This window comes from Oryzias latipes, chromosome 3 (genome assembly GCF_002234675.1).
Source record: "Oryzias latipes chromosome 3, ASM223467v1".
In the NCBI taxonomy this organism is placed as follows: Eukaryota; Metazoa; Chordata; class Actinopteri; order Beloniformes; family Adrianichthyidae; genus Oryzias; species Oryzias latipes.
Genome location: NC_019861.2, coordinates 2131268 through 2156145, shown reverse-complemented (window position 1 = coordinate 2156145; position 24878 = coordinate 2131268). Strand labels below are relative to the sequence as shown.

General features: G+C 47.9%; 1 protein-coding gene across 12 annotated transcripts in view; it reads right to left on the bottom strand.

The window, feature by feature from the left end:
- Positions 1–238: 238 nt before the first annotated feature.
- LOC101157600 (liprin-alpha-1) overlaps positions 239–24878 on the bottom strand; it is a 65264-nt gene continuing 40624 nt past the window's right edge. The window contains exons 13-33 of one of the 12 annotated variants that reach the window (XM_023951646.1): positions 22783–22856; positions 22551–22701; positions 22326–22331; positions 21948–22171; positions 21639–21870; positions 17349–17378; positions 15370–15494; positions 15112–15284; positions 14885–14978; positions 14089–14100; positions 12725–12806; positions 12440–12640; positions 12163–12225; positions 11720–11746; positions 9034–9209; positions 5836–5933; positions 5585–5760; positions 5165–5233; positions 1968–2136; positions 1634–1698; positions 239–1480 (exon numbers count right to left, since the gene is read on the bottom strand). In XM_023951646.1, coding sequence (XP_023807414.1) covers positions 1643–1698; positions 1968–2136; positions 5165–5233; positions 5585–5760; positions 5836–5933; positions 9034–9209; positions 11720–11746; positions 12163–12225; positions 12440–12640; positions 12725–12806; positions 14089–14100; positions 14885–14978; positions 15112–15284; positions 15370–15494; positions 17349–17378; positions 21639–21870; positions 21948–22171; positions 22326–22331; positions 22551–22701; positions 22783–22856 — 2238 coding nt within the window. In that variant the 3' untranslated portion in view covers positions 239–1480; positions 1634–1642. The remainder of the gene's footprint in view (positions 1481–1633; positions 1699–1967; positions 2137–5164; positions 5234–5584; positions 5761–5835; positions 5934–9033; positions 9210–11719; positions 11747–12162; positions 12226–12439; positions 12641–12724; positions 12807–14088; positions 14101–14884; positions 14979–15111; positions 15285–15369; positions 15495–17348; positions 17379–21638; positions 21871–21947; positions 22172–22325; positions 22332–22550; positions 22702–22782; positions 22857–24878) is intronic. The other 11 variants (XM_023951660.1, XM_023951643.1, XM_023951668.1 and 8 more) reach the window with 11 other exon arrangements.

The window sequence follows — 24878 nt, the reverse complement described above, 5'->3', positions numbered from 1 at the left end:
AACATTTCTCCTCCCATAAAGCCACTCCCATTTTTGTCATTTATGGACTCCATTTTTTCATGAAAGAATGAAATTCCAAGCCTTCCACACAGACTAGGACAGGTTTGCCTATTTTATGCACTTCGACTCTTCCAGTAGTAGTTTGTAGAAAAAGGGAATGAAATGATTGACAGTGTTCAGGAGAACAGTAGAAAACACCACAACAGACACCAGGACACACAAAACCTCGACTTTGCGCTGCAGTGGAAAATAAGTCTCAGTATTTTATTGAAAGTAAGCAATAAATAATACTGTGATAAAAATAGTTTTAGTACTCGGGCTGTACATCATTGTTACAAGATCAGAAAACTCTTTAGGAAGAGCGAGATAAAAACAGCAACAGGATTTGTTTTGTGCATAAATCACAAGGAGAGAAAGCCTTTGTGGGTTTGAGCTTCACACAGGAAAGCATGAGGCGGCGCCACATCCAAAGGGGGCGGAGCTTCAGCTCTGACCGACCACACATGGATGAGGAGTAATAAATAAAGAGAAGGTTAGAGAGACAATAAGGCTCCATATGAAATCTTTAAAAAGCTGTGTGGGAGGATCACGCCGCCTTGGAGGTCATCTAGCAATGGACAGAGTTCAGAACGGTTGGTCCTTTAACGGAGCGAACACCGTGGACGCACAGGTACGGCTCCAGAGGGGAGGAAGGCCTGGCTGGGTGGGTGAGGGGGGGTATGTCAGGCCTGGCTGGGTGGGTGAGGGGGGGTATGTCAGGCCTGGCTGGGTGGGTGAGGGGGGGTATGTCAGCCCTCTGCTGCTGCTTCCTGCTACAGTTCTATGGCTTCAGACTGTCGTTTTGGTATCAGGTATGAAAGAAAAACCCCTCGCTTCCACAGCCGGTCACGGGCATCAGCTGCACGCCACAGCTCGGTCGGAGGCGCCTGGCGTCAAACGGCGTGTGAAAACGCAACTTCGTCTGACAAACACACGGCTGTCGGGCCGAGAGCTGCATTGATATCGATCACAGGTAATAGGCGACAAACAGAACAGTTAAAGTGTCAGAAAGACATGAATTAAGTTATATAACTTATAAAAGTCACTTCAGCATAAAATCCACGATTAGAGCTCAGATCAGAGGAAAAACGTACATCCAGGATTATAAAAAATGATGAGATAAACTGTCAGTCACTAGAAATGTACAGACTCCATGAAACGTATCGGAGACCCAAACAGTGGAGGGAGAATCTTTTTAAAAAAGTGGGTTGATCAAAGGAATAAAAATGAAACAGGTTACATAGCAATTCTAAAATCAATGATAAATGTCCCACATAAATACAAAAGTGTAGCTCGACCCCAGCGACCTCTGGCGGTTCTGCCGGCTACAGGCCGTCACGGCGGGCTTCCTGGGCTGTCAGTTCATCATCCGGGTCTTGAATGCTGGGAACTGCCCTTCGTCGTCGGACCAGCGGCTACCTATAGAAATAATGAGGATAAACTGAGATGGGAGAGAGTTGAACAGCGGGGCGGAAGGTGGAGGTGGACATGGGGGAGGAGAACAGAGGGAGGAGAGGCGTAGAACGTGCGTTATTACAGCCGTCTGCAGGAAGGAGCTCTGTTCTGCCACGCGGGCTGTGGCGCAGCGTCTTACCGTTGCGTGTTAACAAGAGTAGGTCCGGACTGTGGCGGTGTCCAGCCTCTGTATAGACTGACTCCCTGTGTTCCCGCCGGAGAAACCACATGCAGAGACATGCCGTTAGTCACAGCATCATCACAGGCAGAGCAGCAAAGCCATTCACCCTTGTGCTGTCGGGTGGGGTCCAGATGACCCACTCCCAACGTTGGGAGTGGGTCCTCTGGACCCCACCCGACAGCACAAGGGTTCAAGAAGAATTAGGAGCAGAGGAGGAGTCCCTGCTGCACCTCCTGTTAGAGGAGGAGCAGACCACACACGCAGACGGCCGCAGGCGTTCTTGGCAGCTTACCGTCCACCGGACTCCTCTTTGGCGGCGTGGAGGGAGACGCTGCGCTGCTGTTTGTCACTCGGAAGTTGGCGGGAAGAGTGTCGGAAGCGCCTAGAGCTCCCCCCCGAACGTCTTTGGGCCGGAACTTCTTCCTCCATGAGGGAGCGCGGCGGAAGTTCTTGTCGTCGTCCTGTTTGGGGGAGGCAGGGAGATGTTGGCACGAACATCTCCTCCCCTGGTTCGCCGTCGCAGGTTTAACCAAAAGGAAGCGGCAGGACTTCTCCTGTTTCAACTCCAGGTGGAGCGAATGTACCTCATCGAGTAACCGACCGGGGGGCTCGTTCCAAAATGAACAAGCCCCCTATGAAGAGTCCTCAACAAACTATAAGACATTAACAAGCATGAGTAATGTGGTATTAATTTGCTCATAAAGACATTGATTAGCATTTGTTAATCCTACTCACAAGCTATTTATAAAGTGCTTATATTAACTGTGTTCTTATTAACACTTTATTGAGTGTTTTGCAGCCCCCCCAATCTAAAGCGTGACCAAATAGATTTAGATGAAACATTGCTCAGGGCGAAGTCCGCCCTGAGCACCTCAAGTCTCTGGATGCTGTGGGAGTGTCTTGGCTGACACGTCTCTGCAGCATCGCGTGGCGGTCGGGAACCGTACCACTGGACTGGCAGACAGGGGTGGTGGTTCCCCTCTTTAAGAAGGGGACAGGAGGGTGTGTTCCAACCATAGGGGAATTACACTCCTCAGCCTCCCTGGGAAAGTCTATGCCAGGGTACTGGAGAGGAGAGTCCGTCCGATAGTCGAACCTCGGATTCAGGAACAACAGTGCGGTTTCCGTCCTGGTCGTGGAACAGTGGACCAGCTCTACACCCTATCTAGGGTGCTGGAGGGTTTGTGGGAGTTCGCCCATCCAGTCCATATGTGTTTTGTGGATTTGGAGATGGCGTTCGACCGCGTCCCCCGTGGCATCCTGTGGGGGGTGCTCTGGGAGTATGGGGTCCGGGGAGCCTTACTGAGGGCTGTCCGGTCTCTGTATGACCGGAGTAGGAGCTTGGTCCGCATAGCCGGCAGTAAGTCAGACCTGTTCCCGGTCCACGTTGGACTCCGGCAGGGCTGCCCTCTATCACCGGTTCTGTTCATAGTTTTTATGGACAGAATTTCTAGGCGCAGCCAGGGGCCGGAAGGGATCTGGTTTGGGGACCACAGGATTTCCTCTCTGCTTTTTGCAGATGATGTTGTCCTGTTGGCTTCATCGAACCGGGACCTCCAGCGTGCATTGGGGCGGTTTGAGGCCGAGTGTGAAGCGGCTGGAATGAGGGTCAGCACCGCTAAATCTGAGGCCATGGTCCTTGACCGGAGAAAGGTAGTTTGCCATCTCTCGGTGGGTGGAGTATCCTTGCCCCAGGTGGAGGAGTTTAAATATCTTGGGGTCTTGTTCACGAGTGAGGGAAGATCGGAGCGTGAGATTGACAGGCGGATCGGAGCAGCGTCCGTAGTTATGCGGTCGCTCTATCGGTCCGTTGTGGTGAAGAGAGAGCTGAGCCGAAAAGCAACGCTCTCAATTTACCGGTCGATCTACGTTCCAGTACTCACCTATGGTCATGAGCTATGGGTCATGAACGAAAGAACGAGGTCCTGAATACAAGCGGCTGAAATGAGCTTCCTCCGCAGGGTGGCTGGGCGCTCCCTTAGAGATAGGGTGAGAAGCTCAGTCACCTGCAGAGAGCTCGGAGTAGAACCGCTTCTCCTCCACATCCAAAGGAGCCAGTTGAGGTGGCTCGGGCATCTAGTTCGGATGCCTCCTGGACGCCTCCCTGGAGAGGTGTTCCGGGCATGTCCCACTGGGCGGAGGCCCCGGGGAAGACCCAGGACACGCTGGAGAGACTACGTCTCTCGGCTGGCCTGGGAACGTCTCGGGGTCCCCCCAGAGGTGCTGGAGGAAGTGGCTGGGGTGAGGGAAGTCTGGGCATTTCTGCTCAGTCTGCTGCCCCCGCGACCCGGTCCCGGATAAGCGGAGGAAGATGGATGGATGGATGGATGAAACATTGCTACGCTCTGTAGTTTTTGCTGCACTTCCCCTGAAACAGTCCTCCATCTCTTCTGGTTTTGTCCTAAAGTTAAAGTGTTTTAGCAGAAGATGTGCGATTTTATTAATGAAAATTTGATTCTTGTTTTGTTTTATGCTGGAAAGATGTCTTGTATCAAAAATTATACAAAAGGACTCTGGTTTACTTTTAAATCTTGTTTCATTGTATTATTGTCTGAGTTAAATCAGTATATTAATAGTATTTGTAATTCTGAGAAGCAAAAAGCAGTCAAAACCATGTCTGTATGTGATGGATTCAACATTTTCTCGTAGAGTTGATCCCCTCCCTGCTTACTTCTATTTCTATTCTTGTTTTTTCTATATACATATGTGTATTTGCAATTATGTTCTTATTGCATACCTGAAAGTGAATCCTAAAATGGCATAATGTGCCATAAAGTCTATAGAAAAAATTGTAAATATCTTGTATAGGATTAATAAATATATCAACAGTTCCCATGTCAAGCTGGACTTACATTTATTTAAGTCCAGCTGATGCGACTCCACCTCAACACTACACCACCTGGATGAAGGAGAACCTTCATTGACAGTTGGAGTGTTTTTCTGCCTCCTAAGTGTGGCCCATGTTCTTCCACAAAGAACCACAAAGTACAGAACATGAAAAATGACCTTTAGGATGAACAAATGCTAATCAATGTCTTTATGAGCAGCTTAATACCACATTACTCATGCCTGTTAATGTCTTATCAGTAGTTTATAAAGGAATATGTTAATGTATATGAAAACAGCTTATTTAAACTTGCGAGTCAGTTGTAAGACATTTACAAATTAATATACTTATAAGCAATTTACTAAACCATGACTAGTGCTTGTTAATGTTTTATAAATAGTTTATTCAGGACTCTAATTATAAAGCGCTACTAAAACTTCTATGGAAACTAGTCCAACTTTAGAGATCTGATCTATCGTTTTCACTTCTGTTGAAGGTCTACGTCAAAGTTTGTTCAAACTTCATGATTGATTGACATGTAAGCATCCAAATGTGAGCTCTGACGCTGCCTCAGAGGGCCAAATGCTGCAACCGCCTCACTCATTGGCCTGACTTCAGAAATAAAGGGGTTTTGTGACAGAACTTCCAGTCCAGGGTCTTACCTCATCCATTCTCCTGTCAGTGCCAACGGCCAGCAGGCCGCTGTACTCGTGCTCCAGAGCTGCTCTGGCCTGGAGGAAGAGAGAAGGGTGAGCTTTTCACCCGGCAGAGTCCAGGCCCGCCGCTCAGAACTCCACCCACCAAAGCATAGCATACATGTGTGCTAGCGACCGCAACTTGATCCTGTTTTTGCAACAACTGCCGGAAAGCTTTCAACAGGAGAAAACAGTAAATGTCCTTTATCCAGCATCTTCTCTGAGGCTGAAACACTCTACCACTAAACCACGATTTTAACACTGAAACGGCGTTCTGTGACCTGTGAGGTCAAACACGCCAAAGACACGGAGACGCAGAAGAGACAAACAGGTTCTCTGCGGTGCATGTGATGTGTAACCGTGTGTGTCGTCTACCCGTGTGTGTACCTGTGTGTGTTGCGTTGGGATCTGCAGCAGCAGGGCCAGCGTGTTGTGGTCGAAGGTCTCGTCCAGGGCGAGCAGCGCCCCGTGGACGCCGCTCTCGTACAGGTTGCTGCTGTACTCTTTGAGGCCGATGCTCTGGATCCAGCTGATCACGCGCTCGTTACTCCACACCAGAACATCTGGAAGGTCGGGGACGGCTCTTTACAGCAACACTGCAATGATGCCGTGGTAGAGAAACACAACCCGTCTGTTACCTTTCAGCTCCAGCTGAGAGTCTTCTCTTCTCCTCTCCAGCTCCTTCTTGTCATAGTTGAGCCTCCTCAGACACATGACACCACACTGGAAACTGTTCCTGTGGAAACACGCAGTGGGTTTGGTGTTAACATGTTGCTCTGATCTCTGCCTGACATATTTAGCAGATCAGCAGAAATCCTTTTCCACATTTGTATCTGAATCAATCTAGTCTCTGGTGTCCTTTGACAGCTCTTTGGTCCTGGTGATGAGGCTGCAGGACGAATGTTTGAACATCAAATCTCATTTTTCAGCATCATTATACGAAAAATACAAATAATGTGGTTTCCTTCTCACAAAACATCACACACCACACTCAGCTTTTTAATCGGAACAACTTGCAGAATCAAAGACCCACAAATAGATTTTTGCTCCACTTTATTCAATTACACCTTATATGTAGAGCTGTGACGGTGTGGGATTTTTGATCACCGCTGTGATGAACCAGCAGGGGGCGCGATGTCGCAGTTAACCAGCAATAAACGAGACTGCAGACACTTTGTCACCTTTCTGGTAGCCATGAATCCTGACACCCATGAAGAATGCGGGGCAGGAGGCTCCGCCTTTGTTTATACGGACACGTAACTTTGCGCTGCACAAAATAGTTCCCAAACAAAACATGTAGTAACACTGACTGATTATTTATTAAACCGCTCTGGAATAGAGCTGTGACGGTGTGGGATTTTGATCACCGCTGTGATGAAGCAGCAGGAGCTGTGGTGTCAGGATTCTGAGCCTAGAGTTGTTTGTTTGTTGATCCACAACCAACAGAAACTCTCTCAAAAATAGAGTCACAGCACAGGAGGAAACATTAACAACATGTTTCTTTAATGCATCACAGTTAAGATCAGCCTCACACTCAAACTTATGGAAGCATTTGTGTAACATAATTACAAATAAAAGCCAATACCAGAAATGCCTTTTCATTTTCTAAATGAAGCTGCATTTTGTTTTTATCTCTGTGTGTCCATCTGCTAACAGACTCATGCTAGCAGCAGTGTAGCTTTGTGTTAGCGGCAGAGGAGACGGCTTTGTGATGGTTGTGAACTTCTGATGATTTAACACAGCTTCTCAGGACTCCGTAGCAGCATTTCCTTCTTCTGTGGTCCTCCTTCAGATGCACCACGGTTCATCGAAACTTTTCCCCCGACTAGCTTTGTCTTCAGACCGGCAGCTGAAGCTTTGGACGGAGCTAAACCCGGCCCGCTAGCCCGGAGACAGAGCTAGTCCAGGGAAGCTTCGAAGCGCAGGAGGAGGAAGTGCTGCTCAAAGACCTGAGAAACTCTCAACCATCATAAGAATTTGTGTTTCCAGGTACAAAATAAAGGCTGATGTTATTCCCACATGTTTACATCCATGTTGCTCGTTGCTGGATTGACTGCCTGGAGTTCTGTTCCTCCACGGCTAATGTTTTTAGCACGCATTAGCCTAATGCTAACCCTTCTTCTGGGTCCTTGCAGCCAAGAAAAAAGCACCGACCGCACAGATTTAGAAAATGATGAGCGAGCAGACCCTTAATATTAATCATGACAGTCATAAAGCACATTTAGAAGATAGTCTCCTGCAGCTTGGCACTGATTTTGCTGTTTGAGGACAGCTGGAGTCCCATCAACAGCTATAGCAGATTTTGCTATGCTAAACGTTTGCTGGTTGGACCAACACGCATTTTCTAAATGTGTGGATATAGCACTAACGTCATCGCCCCGCTCCCCTCTGGAAATGTTAGGTCAAATTGAATTATATAACACTATTGCAGGGTAGGCTGCACGGTGGTGCAGTGGTTAGCGCTCTTGCCTCACAGCAAGAAGGCCCCCGGTTCAAGTCCCGTCTCGACATGAACCAGAACCCCAACGGGGGGCCTTTCTGTGTGACCTGTCCAGGATGTCCTCTTTGTCCAGCCACAAGTGGCTAGGATAGGCTCCAGCAGCCCCGTGACCCCGAAAGGGACAAAACGGAAGAAGATGAATGAAAAGTGAATGAACGTATTTGCAGGGTCAAAAAAATGCAGCTTTGTTTTGAAAATGAAAAAGTATTTTTGGTTTTGACTTTTATTTTTAATTATGCTACAAAAATGTTTCCATATAAACTTTACTGTAATTTGTGAAACAGAAAGCCTGCTAGCACAGTTTGTAACCCCTCTGCCACCAGGGGGAGCTAAAGCGTCACGCTGGTGACCAACAGTGAATCTATCTTCTGGAGATCTCCACTCTGTGCTAAAGACAAAGCCATGAGTGACTTTGAACAACACCAATAACATTTGACTGAGATTACAATTATTACATTAAAGGCAGATTCTGGTTGTTCTCTTCTAAATCTTCTGTGTGTTATTCTGCTCCAAACATTCAGGTGGTAACTACTGGTAGTTTTGGACGTTTTGAATCAAATACATGAATAGAAAACCTTCAAATCCTTTAATCCTGGAGAGCCCGTTTTTGGAAGCAGCAATTAACTGCAGCCAAAAAATAAAACTAAAGAGTAGAAAAAAATGTTTTAAATGAAAAAAAGACGAGGGGCCAAATTTGACCCAGTGGGTTCTCCAGGGTTAAGCACTTTTGTTTTGGTAGGAACCAAGAAGTTCAGCAACCTTTGAGCCAAAAGATTTTCTAAGCTTTTGACAACCATTTTGACTTAAATAACTTAATTTAATAGTCAAGTCATTTTATCAGCCAGTTAACATTCTTGAGCACTTTTATCTTGCAGACATTTTGTACCACTGCTGACTATTCTAATTGATCGTGTAAGAGTTAAAGGCTGACAAAACAAACAGTGGACCATTTGTCACGTTACCCTGACAATGCACTCCTTTGCCGGCTCAGCCTGCCAGATCTCGACTGCAGCGGTACAGGAAAGCGATATCTATGCTGATGATCATGATTTGTTAGATAAAGCATCAGATCAGAGAGAAAGTTCTCCTCTTACCGCTTGTTTCTGTCCAGATGATGAAGCTAAAGTTTGTTTTAAAGAAGCAGCGCAGTGAAACAAAACATTTGAGCTATGTGACCGGAACTACTTTTTTAGGCGTGCGGTTATGACTTTTTAATGCACACCCAGCAGCCAATCAGAATGGAGTATTCCCCCGGACCGTGGTAGACATTTTTTCATTGGGTTTCTGTGAAATGGCAGACAGCATGGCATCAGGCCGACCGAAGCCCCGGGTTCACCTGTGGAAGCTGTCCACCATCTTCAGCTGCCCTCGGAGGTCCTTCTTGGTGAGGTGGTCGAGCATGCGGGCGTCCACCAGGGACTCCATGAAGTATGAGCGGTACTGCGGCAAACCCAGGCTGGGCAGCCACTCGTTGCCGATCCACTCGTGGTTCATGTCTCCGTACGCCAAAGTCTGTGGTCAGAGAGGAGGGAGCACCATCAGAGGAGAACACGGGAAGCCGGTAAACGGCTGACATCACTGCGATGTGCAGGACACTGTAGGGTGAAGAACTTAGGTTCTTCTGTTATCAGACACAGACCCCAACATCCTGACATGTTTGACGATGGAAGACGTCCAAACATGTCAGGTATGTGAAAAAACACAACCGTGTCTGATAACAGAAGGACCTGAGAAGCCAGTTATCAATACAGACACCATGAACTTTACTGAACTGTTTACAGTTAAAAAAGAATTCTAAAAAAATCCACTTGTAGAATAATAACTCATATTTAAAGGGCTTATGCTCTTCTTGAACCTTTTACAGTAAACAATCCCCATATCATAAATGACCTTTGGCACTATAAAGAACACATTTCTTATTAAATATTAGTTATTTTCCTGAGTTCTTTTCCAACCCAGAAGTCAATCTTGGAGGCTTCCCCTTTTGCTCCTTGAGGGCCCCGCCCATTTCATGACATCATCCTATAGCCAGCCACAGTAGCGTTTCTGTATTTCTCCCACTAAAACAAAAAAACATCCAGACTTTTACAAAGATGGATGTTCCAATCATGCATAGAAAAGGAAAACGTTTAGCCGATCACCGCTAGCTCCACGGAGAAAGTGGGCGTGTCTGTTAGTCTGGGGGGTGGAGCTGGCAGAGCAGACACTTCCTGGAAGGGGCTGTTCTTCACTTTGTGATGTCACAATGTGAGAGCCCGCCAGTTTTGATGGGTTGGGAGGGGCTGGTGCTCAGAATCAAAATACCGCTTTGGGGTTTTTATTTCATGAGGATTGAACATTATAATACACTCAAAAAGTTCATTTTTAAGGTATAGACTCTTTAATAAAAAAACGTGTTCTTTTGTGTACCAAAGGTAATAAATTATATACATGGATATTGTTTCCCATGAAAGGCTTAAGAACAGCATGGTAACAGACCTTTAAAATACTTTTCTGTTTGAAATCAAAGCAGTTCTACACAACTATTATGAAATAAAGAAGCTACACTTCCTTTACAGAAACTATTCTAGGAAATATTTTAAAAGGTTTTTTTTAAAAAGATCTTTATTTTTAGCAGATTTTAGCATGGGATTGTTAGCTTAAAGGTACTGTCAGTGTAGAAATGACTTCAGCTGAATCACTGAGGCTTCACGGTCTCAGAATGCTGCTTTACTCTCATCTGGAACTCTGATTTTATTGCTATTTGACAGAATTTGGACGTATCGGACTGAACACGTTGATTTTTAACCTTTTAAGTCCATCTCTTTCCTTTTTTTGTTACTTCTGTGAACAGATAGGGGTGTTTGTTGTTGTTGTTCTGGTATTTGTGCAGACTCCTGCAGACTTTTGTTTGCATAAATCATGCCCAAAGCTGCTGTGGAAACTGCGTTTACACGACACAAAGGGAGACAAAACTTTATCTAAATTCCAGAAATGTTGAACAAACATAATTTTGCTTTCATACAGTTTCCATTAAATCCTAATGATGTGAATAAACACAGACCACATTACGTGGTAAGTTGTTCAGAAACACGGCGACGGATGTGAAGAACACTTTGACAGCAGATTTTTTTTATTTTTATTTATTTAACCTTTATTTACCCAGGAATTGTCCATTGAGATTAAGAATCTCTTTTTCAAGGGAGTCCTAAGATACATTCACATTTCTGCCACGCCACTAGCGCGTCGGCGTCTTCTTCAGGCCGTGGAGCGGCGAGCTCCTTACATGTGGGAGGGTCTACGGATGAAGCCATTTTGTGAAATGCTGGTTGGTGATTTTACCAACCAGCATTTCACATGCCGTCCTTTGATGAGCTGTGGGACGCTGTGCAGCGCCCAAGGTTGCCAGTTCCTACCAAAAAGTGCATCGCCATCTGGTTGTTGGTCATGTGACTCATTTAATGAGTGTTTCCACTGCCGCTTTGTGAAATATGTCAATTTAAGCCTCAAAAACCACCTCCTCCAAGCGCAGAAACTGTTTTTAAAAATTGTTGCGTTTCCGTTCGATCAATTTATTGTCCCTAATCCAATTTGCACAATTTTAGAGCCACTGGAGACGCAGCTAGAGATGAGTTTTCATCTGCACAAAAGTAGAAAGTCGTCTGTCTGTATGCTGTCTGTATGTTATGCGACATTCACATACGTGTTTCCAGATGTTCTCTCTTGGAATTTTTAAAATATTATGTTGTTGTTTTTTTAATCACACCGTGGTCATTTTTGCTAAAGGCGATCCTGTCATCAGACTCACACCGTGTTCCCTCCCTGACCTCATCTAGATGCAAAAAAAGTGAAGAGAAAAGCTCGAAAACCTTTGGGTGGGTTTGCTGCGGAAGTACAGGCCCACTGTGAAAATGCTTGTTCTGAAGGCATTTGTTAGTTAACGTGAAAAAGGCAACACCTTCTAGAAGAAGCACTTCAAAGTCAGTCCAGCTTCAGCAAAACTCTGTAAAATGTTAGCAGAGGTGAGGCTTTTGGGTGCAAACCTGAGCCCAGCTACCCTCGTCATCCTCCTGGTGTTAGCGCGGTTAGAGTGGGCATGGTGAGAAGAACAGAAAGGTGTGGGGTTAGTGAGGCAGCAGAGTCGGGTTAGAGAAGCTCACAGTGGAAGAGGAGAAAAAAACAAACTAAAGAAAGTGACGACAAAACAATAACAGCTAGCATGCAGAGAAATACCTCAGATGTGTCTAATTAAAAAAAATAAACCATAAATTGTTACCAAGAAGCATAATTTGGTGCAAACTGATTATCAAAAGAGTTTACTAAAGCCCCTGAAGGTCTAATCATTGACATGGTGGGGGTTTTCCTTTGAACACACACAGATCACAGCAGGAGTGCCGCTGCACTGAAACATGCAGACAACATGAAACCAGACACAGCGGTCACCGCTAACTACCAACGTCCAGCTAACTACTGCGGGTTAACTGACCGTAGGGGGCGTGGCCGCCAAACTCTCCATTTCTTCGTGTGTGACCCAGACGTTTCCTGTGTTCTGAGCGGTTAACACCCCAACCACAAGAGTGCCAAAAGACAGCAGGGATGACAGGCAGAAAGAGGGTAGGATGGATAAAGTATCAGGAAGAAACGGTCCGTTACGGGTTAGCATAAAGAAACCGCTCCTCCATAAACAGAGCGCCAACAGTAAAATGTTAATTTGGTGTGAATATCATGCTGAATGGAGGATAAGGGTCTAGAAAAGTCCGTACCGTTCTGGAGGTGGGTGGGGCCGAGGGGCTGGTGAGGGACATGATTTCCTGGATGGCCAGACGTAGTTTGAGGCGGTGCAGCGGGTTGCTGATGCCGATCTCTCTTTGGATCTCTGTGTCCGACAGAGCCGACATGATGGCTCCGCTCTTCACGTTTGCACGGCAGGCGGCCACATACCAGGCCGGCATGCCCACCCACAGCTGAGGGTTCAGGAAAGACGGGCTCAGGTGAGCTGGACAAACGCTACACATGCAGACACGTTTTCAAAGTGAAAGGTTTCGTACCTCCAGCCAGGCCACAACAGTGGGTCCGTCCCACTGGGCAAAGGGCAGGCCCTGCCGGCGAGCCTCTTCCAGTAACTCATGCCTGTGAGGCAGAAAAATGTTAGAGCCCAGGGAGCGTTCACCCGTCCCACAACACGAACACTAAGGCAGCCACAACTAGAGCCCGGTACCATCCATGTGCCCACTCCATAAAGTTCACCTGAGCACAAACCAAAGGCATGGCCCCACATGCAATCTGAAGAAGGAAACCCAAGAAGACTCAAACCCACGGGGACGTTTCAGCAGCATGACATTCAAAGGTCTTAGAAAATGCACTAGTCTACAAACACAGCACGAGATGAAACGCCGGGGCGCTACAGCGGGGGTTTAAGGTGCTGGATTTCTCTCAGAACCAATACGTTTAGAGTCCAGTTCAGACGGAAGGCATTCCTCTAATCCTAGCATGCACCAGAGGAAGAGTTCAGGACAGAGAACGCTGGAAGAACACAGCTTATACCATGGTCCGGGTGGATACTTGATTCTGATTGGCTGCTGGGTGTGCATCAGCCCTTGTGCTATCGTATGGGGTCCAGATGACCCAATCCTAACATGCACGTGTTCTCCCTACCATGACAAAGGTGGATGAAGGTGGAAAGATTTCATGTAATCCATGGACACCAGTGAAGATCACAAATCATTGAAGGAGAAAGGTTCAGAACACTGTCTAGTGGGTCTAGATGACCCAACTCCCAATGTTAAAGTGCTTAGGATAGCACAAGGGTTACAAAGTCATAATGCACGCTTAAAAAATTAGTTCCTTTTGTGAGTGACCATGGTATAAGCAGATTAATCACCTCCAAAGTGTGTGTTATCAGAATAAACGCGCTTCGTGGAAGCAACCGTCACAAAGCACGTTAATTCTGATAACGCACACTTCGTCGACCATCAACCCCTACATATTCACTTCATGCACATTCTCAGCTGGTCATGGGCAGAACCACGGATTCTGACCAACCGTCAGAAACGCGTATCACCAGTAAATGAGGCACTAAGTCTGTCGCTAAGATGAAGCCCGACCTTCGGAGGCTTCAATAATTGAGACTGTGCGCAGAAACGTTCCTAGATCTTTGTGAGGAGGGACCGGTCTCCGCCGGCGTTGCAGTGCACGCCAACAACATGCTCCAAAGGGAAAGGTTTCACCCACTAAAACTCAGCGCAAGCACTCTGCTGTTAGTTAAGCTCCTGTGTGGGAAAGCAGGGTGAAGAGCGGCATGGAGACGCCGTCAGGCAATCAGGGGGACACATGTTTGGGGTCCTGACGGCTAACATGAAGCCCAGGGAAAGGAAAAGAAGAAGATAAGGCTAAACAATGGGAGCCAACTTACCCCGTCTTTGGACTACACATGGAATGAGAAGAAGGTGGTGAAAAACAAAAACAATTGTAAGGATGTTGACAAAGAAACAGAGAATGAACAGAAGCAAAAGTACAGCTGTGGTGGAGAACTCAAAACGATGGCAAACAGTCAGTGATTTGGGATGGAAACGCCTAGCGGTGGGATGAGGTGAGGAGACGGCAGTGAATGTGGTGGTGTGGGGGGGGGAGAAGCGTGAGGCGGGCCTGCTCTACGGTGGAAGCAGAACCATCCAGAGCCTCCGCTGCTAAATAATGCAAGGAAGCTGAATGTTGAGTTTGAATACTGGGGAGAAGCAGATGAGGCGGGTGGAGGCAGCATCTTCAGATCTACGTCTCTGAAACACAGCAGGACCTTTCTAGAAACCAGGACGGCATGAAACTAACCTGAAAAAGTTCAGACAAAAAACCCCAAAACAAGAAGAAAGTTGGTCACAACAACGTTCATGGATGTGTGACTCCATCATGCCTGTTTACACATGATGTGTTCTAACATGAATTGTCACGGATTGTAGCATCACATGGGTCCAGTTTTTCTACTATTCCTTCTTTACTCTTGCATTTCTGCAGCAGATGTTTGCAGTGAGGCAGCTCAGGTGCAGCTCTTCTAATGAGTGGAGCAGGTCGCCGTCACGTTGGCGTGATGCCATGGGGAAGCCTTGGAGACGCTCCGGATCCCTTTCACTACCACGGCTTCTATTTGAGGCCATGTTGTTGAAACCGGCACCACTTTGTGTCCGTTTGTGTTGTCGGTTCCGATCTGCACTCACTTCTTCTGCAGCTTCCGGTTCTTCTCTGCCGGTCCTCCGAGCGAGCCCATCCCGAGGCCTTCCTTTGGAGATCCTTCCGCCTCAGGGGTGCCAGCTGGGAACATTCAGAGCTTTAGCAGGACGACGGACGGCAGCAACTCATTCAAACCAAAACAAAAGCACAGCCGGGCTTTCTGCTGATCCTGTGAAAACTAAGCACTGTGATGGAGTGAAGCCTCAGCTCTAACCTTGGCTTGGCACATCCTTGCCGGGAAGGCTGGGCCGGCCCTTTTCCTTCTTCCCAAACAGGCGTCCAATGGAAGACTTGATGCTCTTCTTCTTGGCGGCCTTGTTGAGGGAGTCCTGGCTGCTGTTGCTGCTGCTGGGGTTGCTGCCCTGACCGTCCTGCAGGCTGCTCAGACTGCAGAAGCAAGACCCAGCGGGTGATTAGCCTGCCTTTCCAGACAAACCAAGGAGCAGCGAGTGCAAGCGCAGGCAGGCCTCACCCTCGGATGTCTCTTATGTCTTCATGGCTGGAGGCGTGGCCTGTCTCCCTGTTCAGGCGCATGGAGCGAGGAGTGGTGGGAGGCGAGGTTTCACATCGAATCGTGGCTTTGTCGTCCTGAGAGGACTGAGCAATGGCAGAAAAAACAAGAAACAGGTTCAGGTTCAGTGTTTCCATCACAGCTGAAGAACACGTGACATCAACACAGAGAGCACCAGAACAGAACTATGAAAACAAACCAGAACAAAAAAAGTCACCTACGGTTTGAAAAGATGGGATGTTATTTTCCCCTATAAGGACAGAAGACCCACTTTGAAGACCCACTCCAATGAAAATGTTTTTGTAGCGTTTTTCCTCATGCCGGAGGATATGAGTAAAAGAATTTGATTAAAACTGCATTTCTGAGTATTGAATCAGCAGCAGACCAAAAAAGCAGCTTGAAAAAGCTGAAACAGGCGGGGCCAGAGCCTCCCTGCTCCGCTGGAGTCCCATGCATCCACTATCAGACACACATGTACGTCATCCGAGCGGGCAGAGGTCCGCCTCTCCTGATATCCCATCATTCCCTGTGAGCTAGTTGGCTCAAAAGTCTACAGCTGGATAGCTCTAATATTGGTAGCCTTTCTTTATGTACCACTTATGTTAGGGCTAGTGGTGTGAGGGGCTGTAAGCTAGCAAAGGGACGGTGGGACGTCCGCGTCGGCTGACGAGCGTCCGTTTCTGATGAACTCTGATGAACTTTAGCTCCAGCATTTACGTTCCTTCCAATACCGTAACTCGCATTCTGAAGAATTCTGACAGATTTAGAGGATTCACGTTGATCACGCTCATGTTTGAAAGGTTACAGAAGGTCAAAGAGCGTGTTATTCAGGGAAAGCAAAGTGTGGGTTCTCCTCTTAAGCGTTAAAGGAAGTCGCGCATCTCAGCTAACCGTACAAATGACCATACGATGGTGCCGCTCCCCCTGCCTGGACCCTAACCCAGCTTGAGCTAAAGACTGATGCATTCAATTTGCATTATATTCAGGTTGATAATGTGCGAGGAACAAGGAAATCCCACTTTTGCAAACGCCATTCAAAATGTACAAACTTTAAAACCAATATTTTTTCCCCACGATGCTTCCCAACAAAACTCAGGAGGTGAGGAGGTAACCGATCAGAATCCTTAGGAGAAGTTTCCACCTGGAGCTGGTATTAAAGGCAAGTTTTTGTTTTAAATAAAATTCAAGATGGCTTTTTCATTTTGGCGAGTATGTGGCAAAGGTTGTTTTATTTCTCAAAGGCTCCGTAAGAAAGAAAAATGGCAAAACAATCAGAGAGATATGAACCCAATCACGGTAATTCCTTCCTTACTATGTAGTCCACCATGTAGAGAGTAGGAACGCTACCAACCAAAGGTTGAGTAGTGAGTAGCGTTCCTACTCTCTACATGGTGGACTACATAGTGCGTTTGCCATTTTGTAGTGCTGTCTGAATCTATGGCTGTGTCCGTATTCCCGGCCTAACCCATAACTATAAAAAAAACTAGATAGTGGGGCACCATGTAGTGCCCTGGATTTTAAAAGCAATTCGGACGCCATGCTCACTAGTCGGCGGATACGACGTCATTGATTTCACAAAGGTAGAATCTAATTGAGATGAGCATCTTGTGACGATTATTTATGATGTTTTCTAAAAATAAAAATGTTTATGAGAAAAACTACATTTAAATACTTTTTGTTCCGACACAGTGCATTGTGGTCTATATAAACCGATCCAGTGAGCATCGATGAACGCTGGGACTTCTGGGAAATTTCCAGGGCTCTGGATTTTGGGATTTTGGATTTGGACAGCACTACAAAATGGCGAGTACACTATATGGTGTGTAGGGAAGGAATTGGGACACAACGTAAACTTGAAGAGTAGATGGGGGCGTCACAGGATGAACAGACTGTGGGGGTAAAAACATTTCACTCTGGTCTGCAGGCTGTTGTTGGTTTACCTTCCTGCGGTGCTTGCGCAAGTCACTAGGCTGACGAGAGGCAGAAAATGGAGAAAGGAGACAAAGCAGTTAGTGAGACGTCAGCAGAGGAACAAAGAACACAAACGCAGAGACACACCAAGAGACACACAAAGAGTTCGTTCCTAAAGCGTTCAGAGCTGCAGCACGTCACTCTGGAGGAGGAGGGATGGGTGCAGCCGGGTTCAAAAGACGGAGCTGGTCCGAAGGCCTGGAGGAGGAGCCTTCTCCAGTAAAACACCTGAAGGTTTGGTCTGTGCACAGAGGGGGGGGGGGGGGGGGGGGGGGGGTCTTTCCACCACATTCCTCACAAACCTGGCATTAGAGCACATAAAGCACCACATTTCCATGACTTTCTTTGCCTCAGGGGGGAAATACCCAATCAGTCGTTTCCTTCCCTCCACAGACGGAGGGGCCAGGCCGGGGAAGAGATTACACAGCTATAAAAGGAAACAGGAAGGAGAAACCCAGGAGGGAGCAAACATTCAGTTTAGGACTGAACTTGTGCTGCATTTCCCACTTTTTCCCTACAGGAATCACGGAGGGGGTTCACTTATTTTACTCAAATCCGCTGAGACGTACAACAGAGTCCTTATTAAAGACCAAAATCTGTAAACCTCACTTCTTTTATTTTTTTCCTTAAAACCAACATAAAAAAGGTCTTTCTGCTGCAGACAAACAGGCTGCTGAACTCCTGACCGTCACGAAGCAGAACAGACGGAGCAGCTTCAAACTCAAACGGATCATACGGGCAATCGGTGCACTTTTCCAAAAACAATCAGCCCCCAGGGCAGAGCTGCACTCCAGACACAAAGTATGCCAGCAGGGCGGCGCCGCAGCAGCCCGCTCATTCACACCATAAGTCTGTCTGCACATACAACACCACAGAAAAACAGACTTCTGTGTTCCATGTGACTCCTTTTCTACAGGTCCGTGTAATGGGGGCAAGCCTCTTTGCTGGTCAGAGGTGCAGCTCGCATGCTGGATTGTTTCAGACGTCTGATCACAAAGACATGCAGCTGCAGCCGTCTGCTCACAGAGACATGCAGCTGCAGCCGTCTGCTCACAGAGACATGCAGCTGCAGCCGTCTGCTTACAGAGACATGCAGCTGCAGCTGTCTGCTCACAGAGACATGCAGCTGCAGCCGTCTGCTCACAGAGACATGCAGCCGTCTGCTCACAGAGACATGCAGCCGTCTGCTCACAGAGACATGCAGCCGTCTGCTCACAGAGACATGCAGCCGTCTGCTCACAGAGACATGCAGCTGCAGCCGTCTGCTCACAGAGACATGCAGCTGCAGCCGTCTGCTCACAGAGACATGCAGCTGCAGACGGCTGCTCACAGAGACATGCAGCTGCAGACGGCTGCTCACAGATATATGCAGCTGTGCCGTCTGCTCACAGAGACATGCAGCTGCAGCCGTCTGCTCACAGAGACATGCAGCTGCAGCCGTCTGCTCACAGAGACATGCAGCTGCAGCAGTCTGCTCACAGACACATGCAGCTGCAGCCGTCTGCTCACAGAGACATGCAGCTGCAGCCGTCTGCTCACAGAGACATGCAGCTGCAGCCGTCTGCTCACAGAGACATGCAGCTGCAGCCGTCTGCTCACAGAGACATGCAGCTGCAGCCGTCTGCTCACAGAGACATGCAGCTGCAGCCGTCTGCTCACAGAGACATGCAGCCGTCTGCTCACAGAGACATGCAGCCGTCTGCTCACAGAGACTTGCAGCCGTCTGCTCACAGAGACATGCAGCTGCAGCCGTCTGCTCACAGAGACATGCAGCTGCAGCCGTCTGCTCACAGAGACATGCAGCTGCAGATGGCTGCTCACAGAGACATGCAGCTGCAGACGGCTGCTCACAGATATATGCAGCTGTGCCGTCTGCTCACAGAGACATGCAGCTGCAGCCGTCTGCTCACAGAGACATGCAGCTGCAGCAGTCTGCTCACAGAGACATGCAGCTGCAGCCGTCTGCTCACAGAGACATGCAGCTGCAGCAGTCTGCTCACAGACACATGCAGCTGCAGCCGTCTGCTCACAGAGACATGCAGCTGCAGCCGTCTGCTCACAGAGACATGCAGCTGCAGCCGTCTGCTCACAGAGACATGCAGCTGCAGCCGTCTGCTCACAGAGACATGCAGCTGCAGCCGTCTGCTCACAGAGACATGCAGCTGCAGCCGTCTGCTCACAGAGACATGCAGCTGCAGCCGTCTGCTCACAGAGACATGCAGCTGCAGCCGTCTGCTCACAGACGCATGCAGCTGCAGCAGTCTGGACGAAGCATGCAGGCCGTGTGTGTGCAGGATCACACTCCCTGCTTTCCTCAACACAACTCTTAACTTCTGCCTGTAATCACGCTGGAGCCAGAAAAGACCTGGTTAGTATCTGTGTTCAAAACCCTGACAGAAGGAGCCGTCACAGTCGATCCCTGTTCACACATGGATCCGCTCAGAAATAAAGGCTCAAAGTGCACCTCAATGAGAGGAAGCTTCAGATAAACCTGAGAGCTGCAAATGAAGATCCCTGTGAGCTTCTGCTATTCTGCCGTCAGAGGATGAGGGAAGGAATCCTTCAAACAAGTGTTGATGCAGGAGACTAAATGTCCGTCCTGACTCACAAAAGAGCCTCACGGCTCTAGAGTTATGACACGAACCTGGTGTCAGCTTAAGAATGAGAACGCCAATGGTTCAAAGATGCATACCTATGGCGTTCCATGGCTGCCATTAGTTGAACGAGCGCAAAGCCACGCAGGCGCAATGCTAACCGAGCGACCCCGCATTTTACAACTGCACTGTTGCCATCCTGACTGCGCGGCGCTCCTGTAAGCAGTGTTTAGGGGGCGTGTTTGGGCGGTAACCTCTCTGGTTGATCAGATTGGCCAGACGGCGGATGTAACGTGGATTAAAACATTAACCAACGGCCAAGAACAAGGTCAGGAAGTGCAGCGGGGCTGTTCTTGTTCACTGCGCGCAAACCCAGCGAGCGCCGGAGCGCCGCGCAGTCAGGTTTGCAGCCATGCAGTTGTAAAATGCGGGGTCACTCGGTTAGCATTGTGCTTATGTGGCTGTAAGGTTCCTCACTCAGCTCCTGAAAACACTCGCTCAGTTCTTTTTGCGGTCGTTCAACTAATGGTAGCCATGGAACGCCATACATAACTGCTGCTTTGTGGCAAAACAAATAAGAGGCAGCATCTTTGAGAATTTAAACTGACACTACAGACCTGAAAGCTCAAGCACACTCTGGCTGCTGCCTTCACACCCATAAACACAACATGTTGAGGCCTCAAATATTAAAGGAAGAACCACAACAAACTTACTATCAGGCCAGTCAGTATCTTTTTTATGTACACTGTTCCCTTATCTTAGTCGTCTTTTGTTTTTCTCAATTATTTCAGATGCTTTAAGGCTATAAAAGTCCTGACTACACATGTTCTCCACGTTTCTCAGACATTTTCACTCTCTTCTCTCTTGTTTAAATTCTCAAAGTTCAAACCTTGAATGAGTCCGGGATTATAGATTGAAAACAGTCAAAGATTTATGTAAATGTGGTCAACTGAATGTATTCTGTGCAGGAGACACGACAGGGAGAAGATTGATTCATCTACAGCCAATCAGGACGCAGAACCCAATGCGCCGTAAGAATAAAACCTTAAGTTTCACAGTGAGGCCATGAAAGGTGGACAGCGTCACAGAGAGGGAACTCTGAGACATAATGGAGGATTTTAGCAGGACCGTCTGAGGGAAAAGTTAATAATAAAAGCACAGTTCCTTTGAAGTTTTCCTTAATTGTTTGTGGCCGTTTGGCTCTTAAAGCTATGCAGACGTCTGGTTTGAATGAAGCCTCTTTGAAGACTCACTGTTCATTTGTCTGATCTGACGGAGGAGGATGGAGGAGAAAACACGCCTTCAATCTCGTAAAAAGGAGCAGAGGAGACAGGAAGAGACGGGGCTGCACCCACCCCGGGGGACTGGGGGGGGGGGGGGGGGTCTGCAGGTACCTGAGAGTGTGGGGCAAAGCCACAGGTGTTAGGCGGGGGGCTGAAGCCAGAGGCGCCATATGGCAAGTAAGTTAGTGTCTGCTGGGAGAGCCAGCTCTGCATGATGTAAGGGTCATAGCAATAATGCTGTGGGGCAGCGGGGGGCAGAATACACAGATGGTTACACATGCATGTTAATGCTAACAGCCCCAATGATTGGGGAGGGGGTGTTAACAGTCAGCATCTCTACTACATTTACAGAGCAGCTCAACTAGGAGGGGAAGGACAATACCAAGGTCATGACGCCCATCCGGTCCAGTTCTCTGTTGGGGCTGCGAGGAATGCGCCTGGGGGTGGAGTGACCCGAGCTGGGCGGCGAGCCGCCCAACGAGGAGCCGGCACACAGAGAGGGCGGGATGGAGCTCAGGGAGCGGAAGCGCCCTCCGATGCTGTCGCCGCTGCCCACCCTGCACTCGATCTCCTCTGCTCGGATGGCGGTGCTCTCCTTCTCCTCCTGGATCATCCTGCCAGCAGCAGAGGGAGGAGCTCAGTGCAGGTCTGCGTTCGGGGCGTGGTCGGCGCTGCAGGCGGCTGCTGGTACCTGATTTCATTGTTGATGGCATCCAGCTGCTCCTGCAGCATCAAGGCCAGCGTCTGTGCATCGGCCTGACCAGCAGGGGACAGCAGGTCCACAGAGTTGAACATCATCTCCCGGTCCTCCTCCAGGTCAGACACGTCCATGTCGCTCTCGAAGGCCTGCGCCACGTTAGCCAACACGTTCGCCTGCTGCATGCGCTCCCACTCCTGCTCGTTCAGCGTCTGCACCTGCAGCGCCGAGGACATGAGCACAGAACCCCGAGAAGGTCGTGAGTGGAGTGAAGCAGGAAGGATGCGAGAATGAAGAAGCGGAAGGACGAGAGTTTGAGATAAACGGGGCAGTAAATATTCAAGCACACAGGCCACAAGCACATGGACTTACATGTCGCTGGTGTCCACAGCGGAAGCAAACAGAAAGAAGCAGAGAAGAAGAAGAAGAAAACCATCAGAGAGCTCAAACATTGGAGGGAAACAGGAGAGACAACACAAAGGCTGTGACAAAGACCCCCCCTGCAGAAGAGCAGCTCTTCGCCACCAGTCACTTTCGTCGTGTTATCAGCTCAGGACAAACGCACACAGTATGTGACAGGAGCGTGTCAAAGCTCACCTTGGACGGCTCGTCTCGGAGCGCCACCATCCTCCCTTTCTGAGGTCGTCTCAGAACTAGAGCGCTGCCAAAGCTGTCGGAGTTGCCGTCCATCATGGAGGACGCAGACACTGGATACCTGAAATCTGGGGTGCTGCCCAGCTGAGAGCGCCTACAAACACACAAAACCAGAACACTAAGAAGGCGCCGCAGGCTTCATCGTGGAGTGAATGCTCTCCGTCGACTGGCTGACCCGTGGAGGGAGGAGTTGCTCCTGCCGATCTCATTCTCTGCTCTCATGGTCTCAATTTGGATGAGGAGCTGCTCCTAAGAGTTAAACACATTTCACAAACAAAGTCCTTATTTGGCAGAACCCATCTTCAACTGACAAACGTCATCAACCATGGTGGACGATGCTGCTGAGACCAGTCAGTGGAAGGGAAGCAGGTCACCGATTGGATTCATATTGGGGGTGACAGCTCTATTCAGGCCAAACTCAAGGGCTCTTATCGCAAACGGGCGGTTTTTGAAAAAACTCCCAGCGAAATGGCAGAGCGTGGTGTTGAAACTTTCCAGGGATGACTTTTTTTCCTTTCCGACCGTGGTCAGAAGCGCGGGGGACAGAAGGTGGATCCTCCTTCAGGGTTTACTTCCCCGTTTGGACCCTTAGATTCTCCAGAGTGGGTTAATAAAGAGTCAATAGTATTTATTCTGGGGGGAGCCTTCTTTTATTACCGTTCTCTTTCCTCCTAACACACAACATGACAGCATGGTTCAAGTCCCAGCTGGGGGACCTTTCTGTGTGGAGTTTGCATGATCTCCCCGTGCATGCGTGGGTTCTCTCCGGAGTCTCCGGCTTCCTCCCAAAAACATGCTTCATAGGTCAATTAGGAACTCTAAATTGTCCATAGGTGTGAGTGTGAGTGTGTGTGTGATTGTGGCCCTGCGACAAACTGGCGACTTGTCCAGGATGTCCCCTGCCTTCGCCCGTAAGTGGCCAGGATAGGCTCCAGCACCCCCGTGACCCCGAAAGGGAATAAACAGAGTGAGTGAGTGAGTGAGTGAGTGAGTGAGTGAGTGAGTGAGTGAGTGAGTGAGTGAGTGAGTGAGTGAGTGAGTGAGTGAGTGAGTGAGTGAGTGAGTGAGTGAGTGAGTGAGTGAGTGAGTGAGTGAGTGGTTTAATTGTGTTAATGTAGTCGGACAAATTCAAGCCAAAGCCTTTTATGTTTAGGTCAATTTCTTTCTTGTGTTCTTTTAGCTGCAGTTCTTTGTTTGTTCAGGGTTCTACTGGGGGACCCGGGTGGGTGGAGGGAGGAATCTGGTGAGGGAGGGGTCCCATCTGTGTGTGTGTCTGCGTTTTCTGTTATTAATTTTCATTATTTATGATTATTTTATCTGTTCTTATGTTAGCGCTTTGTGTTTTTAACTCAAATGAAAGGCGCTATATAAAGAAATTAACTTTGAGTTTAATTGTCCACTTTGAACTGTTGTTACTTTTCTTTCCATGATGCCAAAATGGTCACTTTGCTTTTGTAAAGGATAGAATTAACATGTTGTGTAACGTTTGAATGTTTAATTTGATTTATCTTTATTTTGATTGATGACAGGATAAAAGTAACATGTAACTTCAGAGTACATATGATTTAAAACTTTCATCAAATTAGAAACTTTGACACATTGTTGACATATTGTTTTTCCTGCTTTGTAAAATACTGATGGCTAATGTGAGCTATTTAAGAAGTGAAATAACTGGTTTGCTTTTTTTTCAACTGATTTCTCTATTCCTAGACCCTTTCTAAGTCAGGTTATTTTTTGTGTTGTGTCTGATCCTCAATTTGATGGTGAGCTACCCAACAACATGATCCTGAGATCCTGATACTAACACCTTCAAGTACGTCTCATCAGCTTCAGCAAACCCCTCAACTACATCACCACCAATAGATTTTTGGATCCAACTCAATAGGACTCAGACATGGTCCCTCTTTCCCTGTTTTGTACTGTTTAAATGTTTGTTAAAACCATTGATTGCATTTCACTTTCATCGCTGCCTTGGGCTCCCTGAGACGACTTGTTCTGTGTATTTTAACCTTCTGGTTCGTCAGTCTGTACCATATGCTTCTTCACTTGAGTGAGTTTGAACTTTTTCTTTCACGTGAATGGAAGAAAACCTTTGAATTTTTTTGGTTCTTTCAGCACACTGAAATGGTGATCCAATGCTTCACTGGCGTTGTTTCACACTCTGCTTAGGCCTCTTTGGAGGCGTTATAGATCAACACTTTTGGTTAAAAAGAAGCCAAAAATCAGACCGATTCTCAGCAGAGCTTTCCGTCTTCCTCAAAGGCCGGGTTT